Raw genomic sequence first — 23,507 nt, forward strand, 5'->3', positions numbered from 1 at the left:
ATGACTCAGGATCAGGGTGTTCCTTGCATTCGCAGATGGAGGGCTGAGAAAGGTGAAGTGGAGGGGCTAACCCCATCTTCCCCAACCTGGTCCCCTCCAGATGTGTTGAATTGCAACTTCCATTATTCCCAGCCAACATAGTCATTTTGGCTAGGAACTATGGGACTTCTAGTCCAACCCATCCAGAAGGCACTAGATTTAGGAAGGCTGGAATAATGCTTGCGAGGGATTATAAATACAGAATCATCACTTGGGAGTGAATCTGCCAAACTGCTCCTGTGCTTCCGGTAGCAGCTTGATCTGCAGAGACAAGGTAACGTCTGCAGCTCCAGCAGTTGTTAAAGCCTGTCTCAGAAGTTGGCAACCTGGACCAATTTGGTCTCTTTTGCACTGGGCATGGTAGTAGAACTCATGCCGCTCCCCATGATGTGGAAGATCTTCCCAGTTCCTTATTTAACACAGAGCTACAAGAACAACCTGAATCAGGAGAGGACGTTCAAATACCCCTGCAAGCCGGTATGGAAATTTGGACCACCTCATACTGGAGATGGACCATAGCTCAGAAGTCCCCGGGTTCAACTGCCAGCATGTCCAGTTAAACTGATCATGTGGTAGTAGGTCACCTCCCCCCCAAACCCTACAAAGCTACTGCCAGTGAGAGACATCAGAATCAGATGGACCAGAAGTTTGTCTCCATAGATGGCAGCCTCCCATGAAAGTCCTCAGTGGAAGGAAAGGAAAGGTTCCTCCTGTGCAAGCACCGGGTTATTACTGACCCCTAGAGGGACGCCGCTTTCGCTGGCATTTTCATGGCAGACTATAGCGGGATGGTTTGCCATTGCCTTCCCCAGTTGTGACTACCTTTCCCCCAGCAAGCTCGGTACTCATTTTACTGACCTCGGAAGGATGGAAGGCTGAGTCGACCTGAGCTGGCTACCCGAGACCCGGCTTCCACTGGGATCAAACTCAGGTCGTGGGGAGAGTTTCGGTTGCAATACTGCTGCCTACCACTCTGCGCCACACGAGGCTCTAATGTCCTCAATACTAGCAAGTAAATAGAGAGTGGGGTTGAATGGAAAAGGTTCCTGATTGTGAAGTCATAGAGAAGCGTCTCAGAAAGTCTGGTGTGACTGACAGCGGAGTTGCCTTATATGAAGAAAGTGTGGTAACACAGTATTTAGTACTGGAGGCAATAAACGCAGGCTACAGCCAGTTCAGAGGACATTCAAATCAACTTACTTCCTTAGTTCATATGCACATGATCGAAGAAGGCTATCTAGACCTGCTTAACTACAAGCACTCCCTAAAGCGGGTTGTAGGTCAGTGAAGGCATGAGATCTTGTTACTTGCTTTCCTCAGGAGGACAGCACATGTTGCTTGTGGCAGAGGGGAAAAGGAAGAGGAAGGAGAGGGAGTAGAAGAAAGGAACCCGTCAAGGTACAGGACAACAGGGGGATGAGCAAGACAAGCAGCTGTTGATGCAGCACCTTCTCTATCTTCCCCTAGTGTCTGAAAGCATGCAGAGTTGTTGCTATTACACAACAGAGAGGACACAGCAAGCGCAAAGCTTTGTCTTTTGGTCAGTCAACAATATAAATTGAATACACAGGACTGGTAAAATATTTGTTTTATTTCACTCAACAAGTATTTGCCAAGGAGTATGGGAACTTTTCAGTTAGCCAGAACTCTTCTTCATCAAGATTATTTAGTTAGTTATTTCATTTCTATACCGCCCAATAGCCAAAGCTCTCTGGGCGGTTCACAGAAATTAAAACCAAAGAGCACACAATAAAACAATATAATATATATAAAACATTAAAACCACAGTATAACAATACAACCAGAATAAAACCTAGCAGCAGTGCGGGGATTTAAAATACAGAGTTAACACAGCAAAGCTAAAAGTCTAGAAAGCTAAAATGCTAAAATGCCTGGGAAAATAAAAAGGTCATCAATAAAGAAAATAAAGAGAAGCTGTCTCATCCAACCATTGGGTACGCCTCTACACTGTAAGTACTCCATAAAGTCTCCTTGTAAGAAAACCTGGATCTGGCTTATGATTATCTCGGCACCTCTAAATTCTGGAAGCCCACTGCAGGGGCAAGCAAGCTTTCATCCTGCAATTGACATCGGTTACTCATGGAAGTTTGCAGTCCTGTACATGACATCGTCAACCCCCAGGGCATCTCCCGCACTACATGACCATTATCCAATTTTTTAAAAGATCAGAGATAATGAACTATCAAATTACAGCACGTTGTGGAAAGAGGATATCCTGCAATAAGAAGAGCCAGACCACAGCACCATCTAGTGGCTATATAATGAAATATAAAAGGGGAAAGTCGGATGGGGGGAGGAAGAGGGAAGTGTGTGTAAAGGAAGCCTATCAAGATCCTGCATTTAAAACGGAAGCAGAAAGCCCCGGTAAAGTTGCAGGATTTTACCCTGGTGTCGAATTGCTCTTGGATACTGGAGGTAAGGTAGTATATGCAAAACATTAACCCAAAAGGACCTGTGGCCATTCTAGGGTCACCGTGCATTCAACTCCATCTGTCATAACAAGTTGCTATAGTGATACCTGTGAAGGGAAGATAGAATAAATGCACATGCAGCCAATGTTTCCATCTTGAGGCTAGTAGCTTACATTCATGAATTCCATGCTGGACATAGATCCCAAAAGTGAAAACAATATATTAAGAATCAGTTTCCATCTTTCATTTTCATCCTTAGACGCTCCTTTGCATTCAGGTCAGATCTCAATGCAATAATGTAGCCCTTGGGAAGAAAGATGCAGCCCAGTAATCCAGCACTGGAGGCCAAGATGGAGAAGACCTGCACGGCTACCATGTATTTCCCCTTGGTGCTCAGGTAGGTGGGCACAAAGGACACCCACACACTGCAAAGACCAGCATGCTGAAGGTGATCAGCTTGGCTTCATTGAAGGCCCTGGGCAGCTTCCTGGCTAGGAAAGCCACCGTGAAGCAGATGGCAGCCAGGAGGCCCATGTAGCCAAGGGCAGCATAGAACATAGTGACAGACACTTCGTTGCATTGCAGGATGATCTCTCCAGGCTGGGAGTACATGTCAGGATCTGGGAGTGGGGTAGAGATTCCCAGCCAAATGGTACAGATGATGACTTGGATACCAGGACAGGAGAATACAATGGAGTTGGCCAGACTCTTCCCCAGCCATCTCTTCACCCTGTTCTCTGGCTTTGTGGCCAGGAAGGCCAGCACCAGTCATCGTTTTTGCCAACACATCACCGGACTGTGCCATCTGTGCACACTGCTCGGGTCTGCTGGAGAGAGGAAGGTGCATGCCGGCGTGCACATGGTCACTCTCCTCTCCCTCACTGCCCTTCAGAGCAGGGCTGAGAGAGATGGGGGGAGTCTATGGTTTGGGGGTGGGGGGGAAGCTTGTTGATGCTAGACATCTGATGGAGAGCAGGAATCTGTTGGGCTGTTTCCACTAAAGCAGGGGTGCACAAGATGTTTGACCCCGAGGGCCACAACCATTCTCAGATGGGGCACGGGAGCTGCCTTGCACGTGCTACCTCACGCACACACACTTCTTCCCCTCAACACACACACATTCACAAGCTTCTCTGGCCCTGTGCAGGAGGCACAGAGGGCGACATGTGACCCCGGGGTCAAAGGTCGTGGACCCTTGCCCTACAGGATCTGTGTTTGTGCTCAACAAGTGTGTGTGTGTGTGTGTGTGTGTGTGTGAACAAGCCTCATGTCACAGGAATTCTTGTGCTGCTTTTGTGCACCAGAGATGGAGGAGAGAAGCCTTTCCATTTCCATCGCTTGAAAAGAGCCTGGTCAGTGTCCCTTTTGCTAGGCAAAGGGGCTGCAGGTTGAAACTGACAGGGCTGCGCTTAACCACCTAAAGCAAGAGTCTCAAGGCTGAAGCTGGAGGAAAGGAAGACATGCCTCCCCTCAGCTCGTCTTGCTCTTGCGGCTGCTCAGGGCAAAGGGACTGATCTTCGGGCCTCCTCTTGAGAGTTTGGCTGGACTGTCTGCTGTGGCGGTGAAGAAGGTCAAAGCTTCCAGGGGGCTCTCGCTTCTTTCGAAGGGTTGGAAGGTGAGCGTTGCTTCCAACCCCTAGAAGGCTGCGGGTTCTTCTCCAGTGGTGCCAGGCTGCTCATGTTCAGCCTCAGCCCTTGGCAGAAGGCCCTTGTAGTGCTATTGAGCGTTCCAAGGGCAATACCAGAGCGATCCCCACAACAGCCCTGTAAGGTGGGCCAGTACGAGAGCCGATGCGGTGTGGTGGTTAGAGTGTTGGGCTGGCCCAAGGAACCCCAGGCTCAGATCCCTACATGGCTACAGAGCCTACTGGGTGACCTCAGGCCACGTACTTTCTCAGCCCAGCCTACCCCACTGGGCTGGTTGTGGGGATGAAGGAGGGAGGACCACGTGTGCTACCTTCTGGTTGGAGAAGTGGGTTAAAATGGAAATAATAACAGCAACAATAGCAATAACATTTTCCCCATATTGCAGGGAGGGATTGTTGCGGCGTGGGGCCTCTTCTTAATGGAGAGCGTCTACGCTGGGAACACTATTACAGGACCTAATCATGCTGTCCTGTCACGAAGTACCCCAAATTCTGCTGACCTGAGAAGATGCAGCCTGGATCTGGGTGGTGACTAGGGATTAAAAAAAAAAAAAAAATCTTGGACAAGGGCAGAAAAGCAGGTCCCATAGGATACTGCGGCCTTGTACAACCCGAGAGGAGCTGAAGATTTCTTGCATACTCTTTCTGGTCAGATGCTGTTCTCCCATGGCCGTAATTCCTCTGTGTTCACACTTGCACATTTCAGAACTTGCCTCAGGTCAACAACAACAGTAGCCCCCCCCCCCATTCCTGCCTTGAAAATATTTTATGCTGATTTCTAACCTTCCTGTTTAAACCAAACATTGGAAGGAATTCTATAAGGAATTCTATGTCTTTCACAGCTGTAAGACCCTGAAAGCCCAATATGGCATAAGCAGGCATACCTACATGACTCTTTTTGCCACCTTTGTTTAAGGCCATCATCAAAATCCCCCCTGAGCCTAGCTATCTTGCTTACCCTGACCTGTGAAAGCCAGAGATACACACCCATCAACTCCCATCTTTTCCACACATCAGGAAACAAAGAGTATCTCAATGTCTTCTTTCTTCCCTTAATGTCTGACACTTAAAAATCCATCTTCCAATATCCAATATCTACGAGCAATCTTGGAAGAAAGCCTTGTTCTATGATTCTATGTCTATTCTTGGAAACAGAGGAAGGTTGCCACAAGTGGGTCAGTCAAGTGCTGGAACCAGAAAGCTGCTTCGCTTAGCAGGGATGCCTTTATCTAAGTGCTACTGGTGTCAAGGCCAAGGGCAAGCCTGGCTACATTGAGAAAAATAAGAATACTGGTATGACCAGGTCCAAAACGTTGGATGAGGTCATCATCAGCATCAGGGTTATCAAAGCAAGAGTTTGATCTGGTTGCTCAGAGAGGTCCTGGGAGAACGAGAAGCCCTCCAAACATGATTACCTACGTTCTGCAAACCATGCTTGCCAGATAGGTAACTATAAGATCCTAATGATGGTTGAGAGGAACAGAAGTTTAATTTTACTGAGAAACATGATTTGTATTATGCTTCTAATCATCCTCTTTGCATAGTATGTAGTGTAGAGATGGCGGAGAATTCTGCCACGGATTTCAGTGAGGCCGAATGCACTGGCATTAGGACCCCCGAAATCCGTGGTGGAACAGCCTGACCCCCCCACCCCCCCGCAGATTCCCCCCGGGATGAGACTTACCTGGGGCGGATGTTCCGGACGGCGGCGGTGGCTGGTCTTTCGACCGGCTGCCGCGGCCGCCTTTTGCATTCTGGTCTTTGCTGTGATAGGCTACGTAAGTCTTTACATAGCCTATCATGGCAAGCCAATAAAAACAAAACAAAAAAATGGCGTACGCAAATGGCGGTGGCTACGGCGGCCGCCATTCTCATCCACACCAGCCAGTCCGCGGCCGGAAATCCGGCTGCGGACGGCCCTGGCCAGCTGCTCTGCAGAGCTGCCGCAGAGCAGAGCTGGCCATCGAGGATTCCGGGGGAGAGGACCAGATCGCCTCCCCCCCGTCGAGGATTCTGGGGGGAGGGACGGAGCGCCTCCCCCCCATGAACAAAATCCGTGAAAAGGTAAGTGACTTTCGTACATCCCTAATGTAGTGATGTGTTTTGCTTGTTTCATCATTTCAAAGATTTGTTATGCTCTAATACTGTTTTAGCAGTAAATGTTTATTTTGTGGTACCACTTTGTGTTACTTGACTTGAAAGAAGTTGTTTACCAGTTGTTTTCCAGGCCAAATTCAAGATGCTGGTTTTGACCTTTAAAACCCTGTACGGGTTCCGGCCCAGCCCATCTCAAGGAGCGCCTCCAGCAACACCAGACAGGCCGCTCAACAAGATCAGCCTGGGATGGCCTTCTCTCTGTCCCATCAGCCAGGACAGCTAGGCTGGTGAGGGTGAGAGGGAGGGCCTTCTCTGTGGTGGCCCCCACTCTGTGCAACTCCCTCCCTAGGGAATTCCGCCATGCGCCCTCTTTAATGAGCTTCCGCCATGCATTGAAAACTTGCTTGTTCAGGCAGGTAATTTGGGGTGGGTTAGGGTATTTTTAAACCATTTTTTTAATGTGTAATTTTACTGTTTTAAATTGTACTGTTGTACATTGCCCAGAGTGGCCAGGTGACTGGCCAGAGGGAGATTAAGAAATTTAATAGATAGATAGATAGATAGATAGATAGATAGATGATAGATAGATAGATAGATAGATAGATAGATAGATAGATAGATAGAAGTTTCAGGGACCACCACCGATAATTCTTGAAGCCCAAAGGCTCAGCTCCATTCATCGGCCTGCTGCTGAGAGGGCCTGCAGGCTGCCTCTTTCGTTTGCTCAGCCTGGGTTCTTACGGAAGCCACTGTTTATTGTGGTGGACAATATTGATCTTGGTGGCTCCATGTTGTGACTCACCGTGAGGCCATTTCATACGGCTGCACGCTGGAGGGGTTGGTAAAAATGACTGCTCAGGAATCGCCCAAGCTCGTGAACCTGTGGCTGTAAAGAGAGGTTGCTATGGGTCACACAGGCTGGGAACGTTCAGGCTGGAACGTTCAGACTCCCTGCTCTTGCGGAGGTTAGCTGAGTGGTGGCTGAACTCAGAGACGGCCAGAGACAGACTGATCTGAAAGGGGGCTTCCCTTTCCCGCCCCTCTCCTTAAGGAACGTGGCAACTGAGCCTGGGGCGAGAACCACAGAAACAAGCAATTAGTCTGTGCCAGAACTAGGTCTGTAAAGGAGGCAGAGAGCAGACGTTGCCTTCTGCAGGAGATCCTACAGCACCGTGGGTCTCCTAGACATCTGATGGGCAGCAGGAATAGCGTGGAGTGTTTCCCCTGAAGTGTGTGTGCACGAGCTTTTCAGCCCCAAGCGTCACATCCAGTGTGGGCCGGGGGCCTGGGAGCTGCGCATGCATGTGCACCCAACTTCCCACACTCCTTCCCACACACTCTTGTCTCTGGAGATGCACAGGGGGTGGCAGAGGGCCAGAGGAAGCTCCATGGCCAAAGACGGTGCACTCCTAGCCTAATGGAGTCTGTGGGATTGTTAATGCTGTGCACTGTCAGCTTATGCTCAGTGCGTGTGTGTGTGTGTGAATAAGCCTCATATCACAGTAATGCAGCTTGAGGTGCATGCCCAGAACCGCATGTTCATAATGTCTAGGAGTAACGCATCCAAGCTCTGTGGTTGGTCATATGTGCCCTAAAACAACAGCTTGATCATGGCTCCCAAGATGGGATAAAGTTCAGGCCAAGCTCAACTGTTTCCCTCCCTGCCCCTCCTTTGCCTAGGGGCTGCATCGATGAGTCCTTGCACACGTGTTTTCTCCATCCCTCCACCTGGAGCCGCACAAGGGAGTCCAGGAGCTTGCAGAGGTGATGCTGTTTCCCCTTATAATTTTCAAAATCACAGTGGTTATTTCGTCCTCTTCTTGCCAAAGCTCAAGGGATTCTTCCCCCAAAGATTGCCCTTTTAGACCAATAACATGCACATCAGACTCTGGAGCAGCACGGGGTAACTTCTTCTAACAAGAATGACATGAGTGGTGTGTATGTATACCTCGGGTGCCACGGAGGGTTTCTGCTGAGATCTCGGGCAGGCAGAGGCTATGCAGCTGGGAGGATTAATATCCCAGTCTTCATACAGCCGCTGGGGTCTTGGTTACACAACAGACTTTGGGCTTCTTTGGATTAGCTGTGAGACGAAAGCAGCAGTCACAGCAGCTGCAGTGACTCTGGCAGGGAGACCCAGGGCATCTCTACACCGGCCTAAAATCCTACATTTAGAACGGGGCTTTCTGCTTCCGTTTTGAATGCAGGATCACGGCGACTCCCTTTTTCAAGCATTTCCTTTTCCCCCTCCCCATTCCCCCTCCTTCTCCCCGTATCTGAGTCTTCCCTTCCATTGCTCTCGCTTCTCTTCTTGTCACTTTTACTCTTTTCAGGGAGGAAACTGAAGCGGAACACAACGGGGGTAATTTGATAGCTCATTATCTGTGATCTATTTAAAAACGGAACAGAGGGCATTTAGTGCAGGAGACGCCCTGGAGGTTCAGGGCGCCATGTAAGGAGCTCGCAGGCTTCCATGAAAGAGCCATCTCAATCGCAGGATAAAAGCCCCGTGTGAAGAAAGCCCCAGAAAGATGCTGTTGCTGCTTTTGCTGCTGCTGTTTCTACCCTGGGCATCCTCTGGGATGCAGAAGGCAAAATGCCCACTGAACCTGAGAAGGGATGATCCAGATGCACTGAATTTTTACAAGCCAGGACAGCAGCTCGTAAGTGGTGTTATGTCTATAACACACCCCCAATTTCAACTCCTCGGCTTCAATGACCCTCCCAGAATCAAAGTTATTTCGTAAGTAATTATGTGCCACTGGAATTAATGCTATGATGCTACTGATTTTTTTTTTCCTGCCAGATCATTTAGGCTTTTATTGTTGTTACAACTTTTAATATTTTAACTGTTTTTACGTATTTTATTGCTGTAAGCCACCTTGGAAGGGCTTGTGCCCTGAAAAGTGGCCGAGAATTTTATTGAGCCAGTGTGGCGTAGTGGCGAGAGTGCTGGACTGGGAGCCGGGAGATCCGGGTTCTAGTCCCCACTCAGCCATGGAAGCTCACTGGGTGACTTTGGGCCAGTCACAGCCTCTCAGCCCAACCCACCACACAGGGCTGTTGTTGTGAGGATAAAATGGAGAGGAGGAGGATCATGTAAGAATTTTATAATAATAACAACAACAACAACAAAAACCCAACTTGTCTTCCTAGCTATTGGGACTCTCAGCTTCATCTGCTTTTATTTGCACGCAGGGGACTTGGGCACACCACTTTGCTCCAGTGATGCAGTACAAGATTAGAATGCCTACAACTAATTCGGTTAAAAGATGACCCACCTATTCAAAACTCCTGCTTAATTTGACTTATTTAATTAATAAATTAATTTGACTATTTGCTTACCAGTTCAGAGGCTGAGGGCTCCACTCCCAGTTTTAAGGCAACGGAATTTGCACCATTCCTTCATTGAAAAGTAGCAAACACCACCCAAGTCACCACTCCCCTTGAAAATCCTCCCTTCATTTCCTGAACCTTTGTTGCACATGCTTGCTGGTTGTGCACTCCCCCTCTGCAGCATCGGAGAGCACAGCTCGACTGGTTTTGTTGAAGTGGCAAGTAGCAATTCTCCTTATAAGAAAACACACAGGTGCCTTTACAAAGAGAACTGCTACTTGGTGTCATGGATTGAGGGACTGTTTAAAATGCGCTCTGTCGGCCTTTTATGGATTGTCAGGTGGCTTTTGTTCCACCGTCTGCTCACAAGCGGATGTGGATTATTTGTTTGTTTCGTCATGTGGAAAAATATGCAAATAATTACGGAAGAGGTTTCATAACAATTTACATAATTTACGTTACTGCATAACATTTAGTAAGGGGTTGGACTCGACGGTCTTATAGGCCCCTTCCAACCCTACTATTCTATGATAATGTACTGTCCCCCATTCCACTCCACTTTTCCTCAGCAAAAATTTGTGTATTTTCCTACAAATAAATATGCGTAGATCTCGGGAAAGTTTTAAAAAAACATCCCAAAGTCCACGGACTTTGTGCACCAAAGGCCTGAGGGGGTTGCTCCATAGCAGGTTCTGCAGGTCGGATTCTTAGAAATTCAAGCCCATTTTAGTCCATCTCGAATTTCTCCAGCATCCCTACTCGGTGTCTTGCTCAGATCTGTATGAGCACAGGTATCATTCCGTGAGGAAAATACAGGTATATAGATCTCCTTGCTCTACCAAGCAGAGCCCACTGTGCAGCAATTCCATCTTCTTTTCCTTAATAAATGAACTTACAAGAAACACACCAAAGCCATCATGTGGGTATCTCCTCTTTTGCTTCTGGCATGCCTCTGTGCTGAACATCATTCTATGAGTAAAATCCAAAAATTGATATTGCCTAGAAAGGCCCTTAGAATAACCAACACAGGAATGTTACATCTTCTGCTGAACAGAGAATGACATTGTGATGCTCTTCATGTTGCAGGACAGGAAGTCAAACTTCATACTGGAAACTCCTGTCCTTCCTGATCGCCATTCAGGAGGTCAACCAGAACCCCAGGTTGCTACCCAACATCACCTTGGGCTACAGCATCTATGAGAACTATTATGATGCCAAAATAGCTTCTGATGCCTCGCTAGATCTGCTCTCTCCTGGGCAGGCAAATGTTCCCAACTACAACTGTGGAAGACAGAACAAGCTGCTGGTTTTCATGGAAGGGGCTGACTCTGACACCTCCGTGCAGATTTCAAGTACGTTGGGCCTCTACAAAACACCCCAGGTATGAATGCACGAACACCGGCAGCCTGCAAAGACTCCCTTCATTGAGACAAAATGCCACCAGTCACCCAAAGCAAGGAGGACTGCCTTTTCCGTGATGGTCCCTCAGTGACTGGGTTCACACAAGCGGTAACTGAGACTCAGTGGTTGAGTGTGGGTTGAGTGTGGGTTGTCGTGGAACCCTGTGTTGTTGTCGAAACATGGGTTATCATGTTGTCTGAACGCAGCGTGCTTTCCACAGGGCGGCTTATTTTTCTCAAACAAGCCACCCCGAGAACCCTTGGTTTGTTGTTGGGTTGTGAACTGTGAGATGGTTGTGGAGAACAAGCCATGGTTGTTAGCGTGGCTGAGTTCAGATCACACGATAACCAATAGTTCAATAAAATCCAGGATTCCACAATAGCTCCACAAAGGGAGTCATAAGAGCATTCCATGGAACACAGTTGTATCGGTCCTTTTCTTGGAAGGGAGGGAGACGCTTGCAAGCTACAATGGAGAATTTTCCACCAACCAGACCTACGTTAAGCAGGAAGCAACAGGGCGCCTCTGAGCATGTGCCAAGTCCAGGAATTTCTCTCTGGGGCCAGAACCAAGTCATTTCAAACACAAATCCACCCCTGGCTTTCCCCCAAATATTCTTTTTCAGCAACCTGATTTAGAGGGGTGGGGAGGCTTTTAAGTTGTTGCTGTTCCCAGAGACTTGGGACTGAGAAACTGCTACTGTCCTGCTGCAAATCACACAGAGATCTGCCCATAGACCACGACCTACCTTTTGCCCACCCCTTTTATACGGGATTGTTTGGTGACAATCATGTCAGATAGAAAGTGGGGGAAGTTATAATGGAATTCATATTGTGTGCTTGGCAAGGCAGCGCGACTGACCCCATGGGCACAGAAACAGGCAGAAGAGAATGTCCTGACGGGGGCCTTTGTGGTTTCTTCTGAGCTGCAACTCATATGCTTCCCTCCCGTTATCTGCAGACATGGTCCCATGATGCAGCCCCTGACATGTTTGTCTGGAGTCGGTTTGGTCCTTGGGCCAAAATAAATGCCCCATCCCTGGCCTAGGCCTATGAGCCATGTTTTCAAGGAATGTCACCAAATTCATCTGGATTTTCTGTATCAGGCAATCATACTATTAGTGTAACCGAAACGGCTACACACCTGTGTTGTGAACTGTGCCAGATGAGCAAGCTTTGTGACAGACTCACTCAGAGTCAGCAGGGATGCGCTAGAGACGTGCATTCATTCCATCTTCACCACTCGTTCGTTAAATGTACGCATCACTTCCCACCGCAAAAGCACACTTGAATGTTGCTGAGCAACGTGTTTGTGGTTTCTCAAAGGCCCTCCCATTGATCGGATGCAAGCAGCAGTTTCCCTTGGCACTTTTCCTCCAGAGCTGGCCAAGCCAGAGCAAGAACAGCAGTTTTAAGAGACATTCATTGAAAATGGACATGAGTCAGGAGCACCTGAGAATGCGGGTTCTGGGTCTGGCTTCATGGCACTTTCCAGTAAGGCTCCCTCGCAGCACACCCATTTGCTTCCTCCCACATACTTATTTGTTCTTGTCATTATTACATATATATCCCACATTAACAACCCCGTGAGGTAGGTTAGGCTGAGAGTGGGTGACTGGGCAATGAGCATCATGGCCAAGTGGGGACTAGAACCCAGATCTCCTGAGACCCAGCCCAACACTCCAACCACTATACCACACTGTCTCAGATGTGAATGGCTGCCTTTCATTCCTATGCAAAGAATTTATTCATTTATTCATTTATTGTATTTATTTGGTATTTATATACCGTTGAATATAATAAAATTGCTTAGCGGTTCACTATTAAAATGCAATATGAAAAACACAACATTAAAAACACTTCCAACTACAGTAAAAAAAAAATCAAGGAGCAGTAAAATGGAGCAGCATAATTAATTTAATTGCAGCCCAGGAAAAGCCAGGGTGAACAAGTGTGTTTTCAGGAGGCATTTAAACCATGTCACATTTTCCTGATCTACATGAGGGAGGGTTTTCCAGATCTATTTATTTATGACATTATATTTATATCCCACCTTTTTTCCTCTTGCAAGGAACCCAAGGCAGTGTATATAATCCTCCTCCTCTCCATTTTAACCTCACTCTAGCCACTACACCACAGAGAAATGAAACGCTGAGCAAGTGGTGAGGCACTTAAGCAATTTTGGACTCTCCACTTAATGGTCTTATACCTCGGCCCCAACGGCAATATATATTATTTCAATTTCATCGAATTGTGGTTGGTCAACCACTGTAATGCATGGGACCATGGCCTCCCCACCCCCCAAAAAAGTTATCAGAACGTAGGAAGAGCCCTGCTGGATCAGATCCAGGGTCCATCTAGTCCAGCATTCTGTTGACACAGTGGCCAACCCACTGTCGAACGGGAACCCACAAGCAGGACATGAGTGCAACAGCACCCTCCCCTCTCATCTATGTTCCTCAGCAACTGGTGTACATAGGCTCACTATCTCTGGTAGGGAAGGTAGCACATAGCCATTAAGACTAGTAGCCATTGATAGCCTTCTCCTCCAGGAATTTGTCCAACCCTCTTTTAAAACCATACAAATTGGTGGCCATCGCTACATCCTGTGGTAGCAAATTCCATAGTTTAACTTCGTGCTGTGTGAAGAAGTCCTTCTTTCATCTGTCCTGAAACTCTGAGCAATCAACTTCATGGGATGACCCCAGGTTCTAGTATTTTGAGAAAAGGAGAAAAAAATGTCTCCCTATCCACATTCTCCACACCATGCACAATTTTGTAGACCTCTATCATGTCTCCCTGTACCATCCTTTTTTCCAAGCTCAACAATCCCAGCTGTCGTAACCTTCTCTCATAGGGGAGATGCTCCAGCCCCTTGAATATTTTAGTTGCCCTTTTCTGCACCTTTTCCAGCTCTACAATATCTTTTTTAGCACTGTACACACTATTCCAGAGCTGTCCTCCTTCAATGGGACCACTGCTTCTGAGGCCAAATCTGCTCGGAACTCGTGACACTGGTCTCTGCTGACAGGAACTGTACAGGGTTTATAAGATGGTCCTTAGAGTGCAGAGAATGGCACTGTGGTATGCAGCTCTCCCTCCACAGATCCACTGCCCATCGGAATGACAGGCCATATGTTAATTATTAGAATTTTAATTAATAAATAATATCACTGCTTTGTCCTGAAAACCAAACAAATCTTCCCCCTCTTCTGTTCCGTCCTAGGTCAGTTTCGCTTCTGCTCAACATGTTCGTGACAAAGCCCAGTTCCCTCATCTCTTCCGGATGGTCCCCAAAGAAGAACCGCATTACCTGGGCATCGTCAAGCTGCTCCTGCATTTCAGATGGACGTGGATCAGCCTCTTTGCTCCAGACACCGACAGTGGAGAAAGGTTCATGAACACCTTGTCCCCTGTTCTCCTCAGGAGCGGTGTTTGCGTTGCCTTCACACAAACACTGCCGCGAATGGCTGCTTTTGCATCTGATGTGCATGAAGAGCGGTTACGCAAGGCTTGGTTTTCCGCTCACAGGGCAGTCAATGTATTTGTATACTATGGAGCATCTCTGACCTTCATAGATGTAGCAAGTCTACACAGTATAGTTGACAATGCCTTGAAACCAGTTTCGGGGAAAGTGTGGGTCACAATAGCTTTGCCGTACACCAGCTTAACCATGGGTTACCACGTCTGTTACACCCCACACATCCATGGCTATTTATCTTTCTATACCCAGACAAAGAAAAGAGCAAAACGTGAAGATATGCCATTCATAGCTGGGCTGTTTCCTCGTATATTTTGGGAAGGAGGATTTCATTGTTTATATTCAAAGCATACGTCCTCTGTGAAAGGTCGGAACCGATGCACAGCGAAAGAGAACCTAGAGGGCTTGCCCCAGCATTTCCTCGATATAAGCCTGTCCCAAGACACCTACAGCATTTACAGCACTGTCCAGGCCATCGCACATGCTTTAAATGCGGCATATTCATCCAGATCCAAGAGGATGGTCTTGGTGCGTGGAGACAGGTTGGAAGGAGAAAGGCTTGAGCCATGGCAGGTATTTCCCCCCCCCCCAATGGTGGCTCCTTTGTAAATTATAATCAGTTTTTCAGCTCTGTCATCATTACTTTTGGAGTCAGATTCTAAAGGATAACTGCAGACTCCAGTGGATATATCTTCTGTGTAGAAGTCCGATTCTGGCTTGCCTCCACTGATTGCCAATTTGTTGCTGGGCCAAATTCAAAGTGCTGGTTTTCAGCAACAAATTTCAGCACTGCTTGAGAGCCCAATACCACAAGGGCCATCTCTCCCCACGTGATCTCATTTATTTATTTATTTAACATTTTTCTTGGCTGCCTTTCAGGGCAGAAGCCCTCCCATGGTGGCTTTTAACAATAAAATACATAAAACCAGCTAAAATATTTAAAATGTTAAAAACCTAAAAACAATAAAAGCCAACAATTAAAACAACAATTAAAACCAACAATAAAACCAATAATGATGTTAACAGCAGTGACAGTAGCAGTCATATCAACAAGAGAAGGCCAAGGTAAAATAATATGTTTTCAAGGCCTTCTTCAAGGCCTGCAATGACGGAGCATGGCGGACCTCCGATGGCAGCTTGTTCCAAAGGGGTGGGCCCACTGCAGAGAAGGCCCTCTCCTGTGTGATCACCCACCTGACTGCTCTCACAGGTGGGCAAATGAGAAGGGCCTCTCTTTCTGATCTTAAAGTGCGGGCAGGTTGATATGGGTGAGGCAGTCCTTCAAGTAACTTGGTCCCAAACCATTTAAAGGTCAAAACCAGCACTTTGAATTGGGCTCGGAAACACACCAGTGACCAGTGCAGCTGGCACAGTATAGGCATTATATGATCAAATTGCCTCACCTCCACCAAGACTCGGGCGGCTGCATTCTGCACAAGCTGGAGTTTCTGAACCGTCTTCAGAGGCAGCCCCACGTACAGTGGATTACAGTAGTCCAGCCTGGATGTGACTAGTGCATGGATAACCAAGGCAAGGTCCATCCCCTCCAGATAGGGCCACAGTTGGTTTGCTGGGGGAAAGGTAGTCACGACTGGGGAAGGCAATGGCAAACCACCCCGCTATAGTCTGCCATGAAAACGCCAGCGTAAGCAGGCGTCCCTCTAGGGGTCAGTAATGACCCGGTGCTTGCACAGGAGGAATCTTTCCTTGGCATACCAGCCTAAGCTGGTAAAAAGCACTCCTGAATACTGCAGCCACCTGGGCTTCCCCAGTTAGCTCAGAGTCCAGGAAGACCCCCAGACTGCATACTTGGTCTTTCAGGGGGAGTGCAACCCTATCTAAGACCAGTTGTAAACCTCCATCCGAAGGAGTTGGTTTCCCAGCCCACAGTACCTCTGCCTTGTCTGGATTAAATTTCAGCTTGTTCACCCTCATCCATCCCCAAACAGCCTCCAGACACTGGTTCAAGAGTTCCACAGCCTCCCTGGGATGTGCAGAGGGAAATGAGAGGCAGAGCTGAGCATCATCCGCATACTGATGACATTTCAGCCCAAACCTCCTGATGACTTCCCCCAGCGGTTTCATGTAGATGTTAAAAAGCATGGGGGATGAGATAGAACCTTGCGGCACCCCACAGGATAATGGCCATGTGGTGGAACAGAAGTCCCAGCACCACCTTCTGAGACCGCTCCTCCAGGAAGGACTGGAACCACTTTAAAACTATGCCTCCAAAGCCCAATCCAGATAGACGATCCAGAAGAATACCATGGCCAATTGTATTGAAAGCCGCTGAGAGGTCCAGAAGAACCAACAGGGCAGCACTCCCCCCCCATCCATTCCACGGCATAAGTCATCTACCAGGAAGACCAAGGCTGTCTCCATCCCATAACCAGGCCTGAAATCTGATTGGAATGGATCTGAATAATCAGTTTCATCCCAAACTGCTTGGAGTTGTGAGGTCACCACATGCTCCAGCACCTTGCCCAAGAATGGCAAATTTGACACAGAGCGATAGTTATCTGGAACCATGGGATCTAAATTCGGTTTCTTCAGCAAGGGGTCTCACCACAGCTTCTTTCAAAGTTGTGGGGACCTTGTCATCCCTCAAGGAGGCATTTACCACCTCCGAGGTCCAGACATCCAGCCCAGCTCTGGCAGATTTCACAAGCCAGGATGGGCAAGGATCTAAAGGGCAAGTAGTAGGCCTCAGTCCTCCAATCAGCTTGTCCGCATCCTCAGGTTGCACAAGCCGAAAGGTATCCATAACATGGCTAGATGGTGCACCAGCCCCGTCCATATCAGGCTCTGTCAAAACAATGTCATCCAATCTCTGAGGTTGGCATCGGAGGCTGTGCCCTGCATGCCTCCTTTAGAAGAAGCTTCAGGGGTGGCAGTTCAGGAGTGGACCTTTTCTGTGGTAGCCCCATAGGTTATGAAATGCTCTCCCCAAGGAAGTTCACCTTGCATGACTGACACTATCACATTTGCAGAAAGAGAGGCTGCCACATTACACCTTGTATTGCCCCTGCAGTAGGCTCTGAACTCTTAATTTAGAGGTGCCAAGATAGTGATAAATCAGATCAAAATTCTACTGATAAAGCAGTACTTTATTGAGTAACTTATAGAACACAGGTGTACCCAATGGTTGGATCAGCCAGCTTCTCTGAACCAACAGCCATGGGGTACAATGGGTCTTATTCTTATACCATACATGTTAGCAATAAGGGAGCAAAACAGCAGCAAGCGCCCCCTAGTATTCACTCTCAGCATTGCGTGGTTCCCAGCACAGCCACCTGCAGCTTTAAGACAAACATCCTCTGCTTCTCAGGCACAGCAGTGATTAGATACTCTACTCATTAGTATGGAATGTACTAGGCCACGCTATCAGGACTTTGACTCATCCTCACATGATCAGAGGCTTACCAGAAAGGGAATTGCATTAATAATGAACTTAAGCAAGGCATTATGGATCTCTAGGCCCCTCTAACACTACAAATGACTTGGTTATGCTCCTGGGCCAATACATACCTCAAGTACATGATGAACATGATTTTTTTTTTCCATGTGCACTGTTGCTCTGAAAGACAGATAGCCATGTGCACCAGCCATGAGTCTTAAGACAGGGTAGAAATAATCAACTAAACATGCATGGTTTCTCTGCCATTCTAGCTTCACCCTTTCCTTGGAAATTTCCATTTTTACAATTCCTCCATGGATGGAGTGTATTTGGATGAGAACGGGGACCTGACAGCTGACTTTGACATCGTAAACTATGTGAAATTTCCCAATAAGTCCATTCACAGTGGGGACGTTGGGACTCTAGAGAAACAGAGAACCTCAAGCATCACCTTCACCATTGACCAAGATGCCATTGTTTGGCCCAGCTGGTTTAACAAGGTGGGTAAGGCCACTTGTTTCATTTTATTCCCTCCAACATGTTGGGTATTATTATCTGTTCTCTTGGATTTAAAGCCATCTTGCAAACCATCGGTTTGATAGGAGAGCGGAGGTTTCCACAAGTTCACTCATGAACCTGAAAGAATAGCAATGTTAAATTAGGGTTTCTTTCTGAACTTCTACACCAGGGGTCATAGATCATAGAGCTGGAAGGGGCCTACAAGACCATCAGGTCCACCCCCTGCTCAGTGCAGGAATCCTGATTCCCAGGTGGTCTCCCATCCAAGTACGAACCGGGGCTGACCCTGCTTAGTTTCCGAGATCAGACGAGATCGGGCACATCCAGAACCAAACTGTGGACAAATGACTGACTGACAGCCCTCCCCTGGCTGGATGACGTCAGTGAGCTTGGCAGAAATGAAGGAAATTCTGTGGGCTGTATGCGGAAACTCTGCAGGCAGGATTAGCTTCCTGGACCAGGGGTTCTGCATCTCCACACTACACCATATAAATAAAGAGGGGTCATCACTCTACTAATACTGAAGATAATAGGGCTGTGAATGCTAATACCTTAATTCTAACCTCTTGCAAAGATTATCCTAAACAGCAATGATTAACCCAAATTAAGTGTCAAACTACCCTGACATTTAATGCATCATTTATAGGGCTGTACGGATTCCCCACCATCTGTTCTGGAGGGTGGGGTGGGGAGATGATCCGTTCCTCCCCCATGGAATCCTCTGGAGTGGCTCCACTCCAGAAGGATTCCGGGGGTGGGGGAAATGGCTTGGGGGCCGCTTATCTTCCCTCCTGCCAGCCAGAGCCACTGTCCCTGCCAATTGCCATGTCTTTCCTTTTAAAAAAAATAAAAATGGTGATCGGCAGGACGTGCCCATAGACTTAGATGAAAATAGAGTCATGTATCTTTCATCTAAGTCTATGTGTCCATAGGCTTATATGCAAGATTCATGGCTCTATTTTGCGTCTAAGTCTATGGGCACATCCTGCCAATTGTCTTTTTTTAAAGAAAATATACGGAAATTGGCAGGGACAAGGAGGAGGCGAATGGCTCTGGCTGGCAAGAAGCAGCCATTCCATCTCCAGTCTTCCTAGAGTGGAGGTAGGTGGTCCCGAATCCACTGCGGATTCCTGAGGCTGGATTGCAAAGAATCCGGCCTCGTTTGAATCTGCTGTGGATTTCTCTGACATCCCTAATCACTTATAAATAGCAGCTGGGGGTGGAGAGGACTGACCAAGATGGAGAGTTTAAATATTTCTACTATGCCACGGTCATGACAAAAATCATCCCCAGTAGGAAACTCCTATTACTGCCACTGAAGTTCCATTGAAAAACAACAACCGTTGTCTCTCGGGACTCTGTCTTGATGGGTAGACGGTGCCTCGTTCCAGATGTAGCAGAAGCTGCAGGCCTGGAGACGTCAAAGTGATCCGGGAAGGAGAGCCATGGTGCTGCTACGAATGCGCTCCCTGCACGGAAGGGACAATCTCCACCGAGGAAGGCAAGTGACTCTGGAGCAAAGGCTGGCCTGTCGGGAATGGGGCACAGGATTTCATCTTTTCTTTGGACGTCTTTGAACTTGGAGTTAAAAGAAGTGGCCTTAGGGGATCAATGGTGGTTTGATTGAATCCTGCAAGAGTGTTTTTTGGCATTGGCTCAGTATTTGCAAATCAGTTGATGGTGTATGGAGATGGTCAAACTGACTGCTAGAAAATGTAAATTGGTTTCCCCCGCCTAGTACTCCACTCACAGCATCAGCTGTGCCAGACAGATCCCTGGAAATCATCCCCCACCTCTTCCATCTTGTCCCTTTCCACAAAAGACCTTTCGCGGAGGAAAAGAAGGAAGGGCATCTGACACATTTATGGAGGATAAAGCTCTCTATGGCTGCTAGTCAGAGGCAATACACCTGTGTATACCAGGTGCTGGGAGAAATGAGTGGGAGGGTCCTACTGCAGCTCATGTCCTAAGCTGACTGGGGTGGCCACTGTGTGAACGGAATGCTGGACTGAATGGACACTTGGTCTGATCCAACATGGCTTGTCTTATGTTCTTCGGTTATTTGATTGGTAGAGCAAGGACCCCTCAGTTTGGAAGCATCCCAGGATAGATAGAGAAGATGCTCACCAACCAAAGCCTGCTGCATGGCCAGGTGGTCTCACGATGCAATCCACAGCACCTGCTGAGCGTCAGTAGTTCATAGTTTCTCATCTGGAAATCCAGAAAGCGATGGGCTTGGGTTGCTACATGCCAACTATGTGCATTCACAAGCTCTTTGCACCACGGTGACCAAGGGGGTGTCCGTGATCCTCCTCCTCTCTATTTTTACCCTCACAAGAGTCCTGTGCGGGAGGTTAGACTGAGAGTCAGTGCCTGGCCCCAGTCACCCAGTGAGCTTTGCGGGATTAGAACCCATGTCTCTCCAGTCCTAATCCACTTCAACCACTACATCACACTGGCTCCGAACATTCTGAGCTGAATAAGATTACGCATAGAAATGGTCTTCGATGTGCAATATAGCCGAGGATTCGGCACTGCGCAAAGTAATATATTGTACCTGGAAATGTACTCATTTCAGCAACATCAGTAGTTATGTGTATATTTGCCCTTTCATTCACAGGGGGCCGAAGTGAGGTCTCAACATCCCTGAATGCCTTGAGTTTGTGTTGTAATATATACCCCCAGAGTCAGGGCATGCTCAAAACTTTTGGCTGCCTAAGGCAGAGAAGGAAACGGTGTCCCCGAAGCCAACGCGCATGGTTTTGGCCCCTGCAGGAAAAAAATCATACATCTGCCTCCCTTCCTCCCTGGCAGTAAAAAAGAGGAAGATAAAAGATAATCATGAAATAAATGACCAATTCCTGCTTCACTTGGATAATTCTTGGCCTCTTCTCCATCCTTGGGTTCAGTGGCCCACATGCCAGCTAAACCCTCATATGTCACTGGGAGATTTTAATGATGCTGAAATATGTCTTCTTTTCAGATGCAGACCTCTGCACTGCGTGCCCGGAAGATCAGCATCCAAACAAGGACCGAGATCAATGTATCCCGAAGACGACAACCTTCTTGTCGTATGGAGAATATTTGGGGATCATCCTAGTTTCCTTTGCCCTGTTCTTGTCCCTAACCACAGGCTTTGTGTTAGGAATCTTCATTAAATTCCTAGAAACACCAATAGTCAAAGCCAACAACCGGGACCTCTCCTACATTCTCCTCGTCTCCCTCCTGCTTTCCTTCTTGTCCTCCTTCCTATTCATTGGTCAGCCAACAACAGCAACTTGCCTCCTCCGGCAAACAGCCTTCAGCATCATTTTCTCAGTTGCCGTGTCTTCTGTGTTGGCCAAAACGATCACTGTGGTGCTGGCCTTCCTGGCCACAAAGCCAGGGAGCAATATGCGGAGGTGGTTGGGGAAGAGTTTGGCCAACTCCATTGTATTTTCCAGTTCTGGTATCCAAGTCATCATCTGTACCATTTGGCTGGGAATCTCTCCCCCATTCCCACATCCTGACATGCACTCCCAGCCTGGAGAGATCCTACTGCAGTGTAATGAAGGGTCTGTCACCATGTTCTATAGTGCCCTTGGCTACATGGGCTTCCTGGCTGCCATCTGCTTCATGGTGGCTTTCCTGGCCAGGAAGCTGCCTGGGTCGTTCAATGAAGCCAAGCTGATCACCTTCAGCATGCTGGTCTTCTGCAGTGTGTGGGTGTCCTTTGTGCCCACCTACCTGAGCACCAAGGGGAAATACATGGTAGCCGTGCAGGTCTTCACCATCTTGGCCTCCAGTGCTGGGTTGCTGGGCTGCATCTTTCTTCCCAAGTGCTACGTTATTATACTGAGGCCTGACCTGAATGCAAAGCAGCATCTAATGATGAAAACAGAAGATGGCATCTGATGCTGACTTCATTCTTTTCTGTTTTGGAATCTGCATCCAGCATAGCAGTCATGGACACCAGCTACTAGCCCTGAGATGCAGCCATGGGTTGCTATTATAAATGGTCTCTCTTCTCTTCACAGATGTCACAGATGCAACTGGTCACATCTGATGGAGGGGAAGGCATAGTGACCCTAGAACAGCCACAGGCCCTGTTGATGTCATGCTTTGCCTGTCATATTTTATCTCCAGAACCAGAGGCAGCATTCCTCTGTACACCAGTTGCTCTGAAGCCACTTGGTTCGTTCTTAGGTCCTGAATAGTGTGAAGGATTCCCTTTGTAGTCTCACGAGGCCAACTTGTCTTTCTTTGTCCTCTTAAAGCAGTGGGATGGATCCCCACTGGAAATAGTGCTAACTAGTCCAGTGCCACATAATTTACGTTAGTGATGATCTCCACTTCAGTACCGACCAGATACATTACTACAGAACTGGATGTTCTCAGTTTGAGCTTCTCCTGAGTGAAAGAAAACAGAGAGTGCTACGTAATAGGAAAATACTGGCACTATATCCCCAGTCAGAAGCCTTTCTCCTCAGGGAGGAAGACTGGTTGGAGAGAGAGAGAGAGAGAGAGAGAGAGAGAGAGAGAGAGAGAGAGGTTGGAAGGGAAAGATATACAAAAGTGGTTAAAAGGAGGAAGGAAGGAAGGAAGGAAGGAAGGAAGGAAGGAAGGAAGGAAGGATTCTTGGAAAGAGAAATTGGGGACCATCATGTCATGGACAGATATACAGAGAGATATTTCAGTAATTACAACTGAATCTTAAACCCCTGAAGAACTTTTGTGGATAATCCTATGTTCCCAGTTGATTGTAACTGGATTTCCTATGTAACGTTTGTGTTTTGTCAGAATGCTTAAAAATAAATGAAGATGAAATTTTCCTCCTCCTTTAAAAAAATCTAATCCATCTGTACTGAGTCCTGCGTAACTGAAAAGTTCACATAATGCTTTGTGAACACTCACTGAGGGCAATAAAGGCCTACTTTTTCTGGTCCTGTGTGCTGAATTTAAACTGCTCCCACTTATACTGCTGTCTCAATTCCCATTAAATTCTCATGGAAGCAGCTCTGTGCGGTGTCAGACAGAGAGGAAGCATTCCCATCCCATGCCAAATGATTCTTTTCCCCCAGAGATGGCGATGATTGAACTAGGGGCATTTGTACTTCCGCTCCTTATTCAGGCTGGTCTTGCAGCTCTGTGTTGTATCAGGAACTAGGACCGTCTTCCAAGT

At 47.6% G+C, this 23,507-nt stretch overlaps 2 protein-coding genes across 2 annotated transcripts in view; both read left to right on the forward strand.

Moving 5' to 3' along the window:
- The window catches only part of LOC146356565 (uncharacterized), a 227,624-nt gene that overhangs the window by 45,256 nt on the left and 158,861 nt on the right, over window positions 1-23,507 (forward strand). The gene's annotated exons all lie outside the window — the stretch shown is intronic.
- Window positions 7,061-23,209, forward strand: LOC146356566 (vomeronasal type-2 receptor 26-like). Its single transcript, XM_084841100.1, has 11 exons — window positions 7,061-7,101; window positions 7,894-7,977; window positions 10,636-10,810; window positions 12,276-12,443; window positions 14,176-14,285; window positions 14,376-14,958; window positions 18,100-18,331; window positions 18,993-18,996; window positions 19,355-19,447; window positions 19,738-19,847; window positions 21,330-23,209. Exons 1-11 carry the CDS (start codon window positions 7,061-7,063, stop codon window positions 22,238-22,240), a joined length of 2,511 nt encoding a protein of 836 aa, XP_084697226.1. The 3' UTR covers window positions 22,241-23,209.

This window comes from Heloderma suspectum, chromosome 2, assembly GCF_057233095.1.
Source record: "Heloderma suspectum isolate Gila_16-S chromosome 2, 16-S_ref, whole genome shotgun sequence".
NCBI lineage: Eukaryota > Metazoa > Chordata > Lepidosauria > Squamata > Helodermatidae > Heloderma > Heloderma suspectum.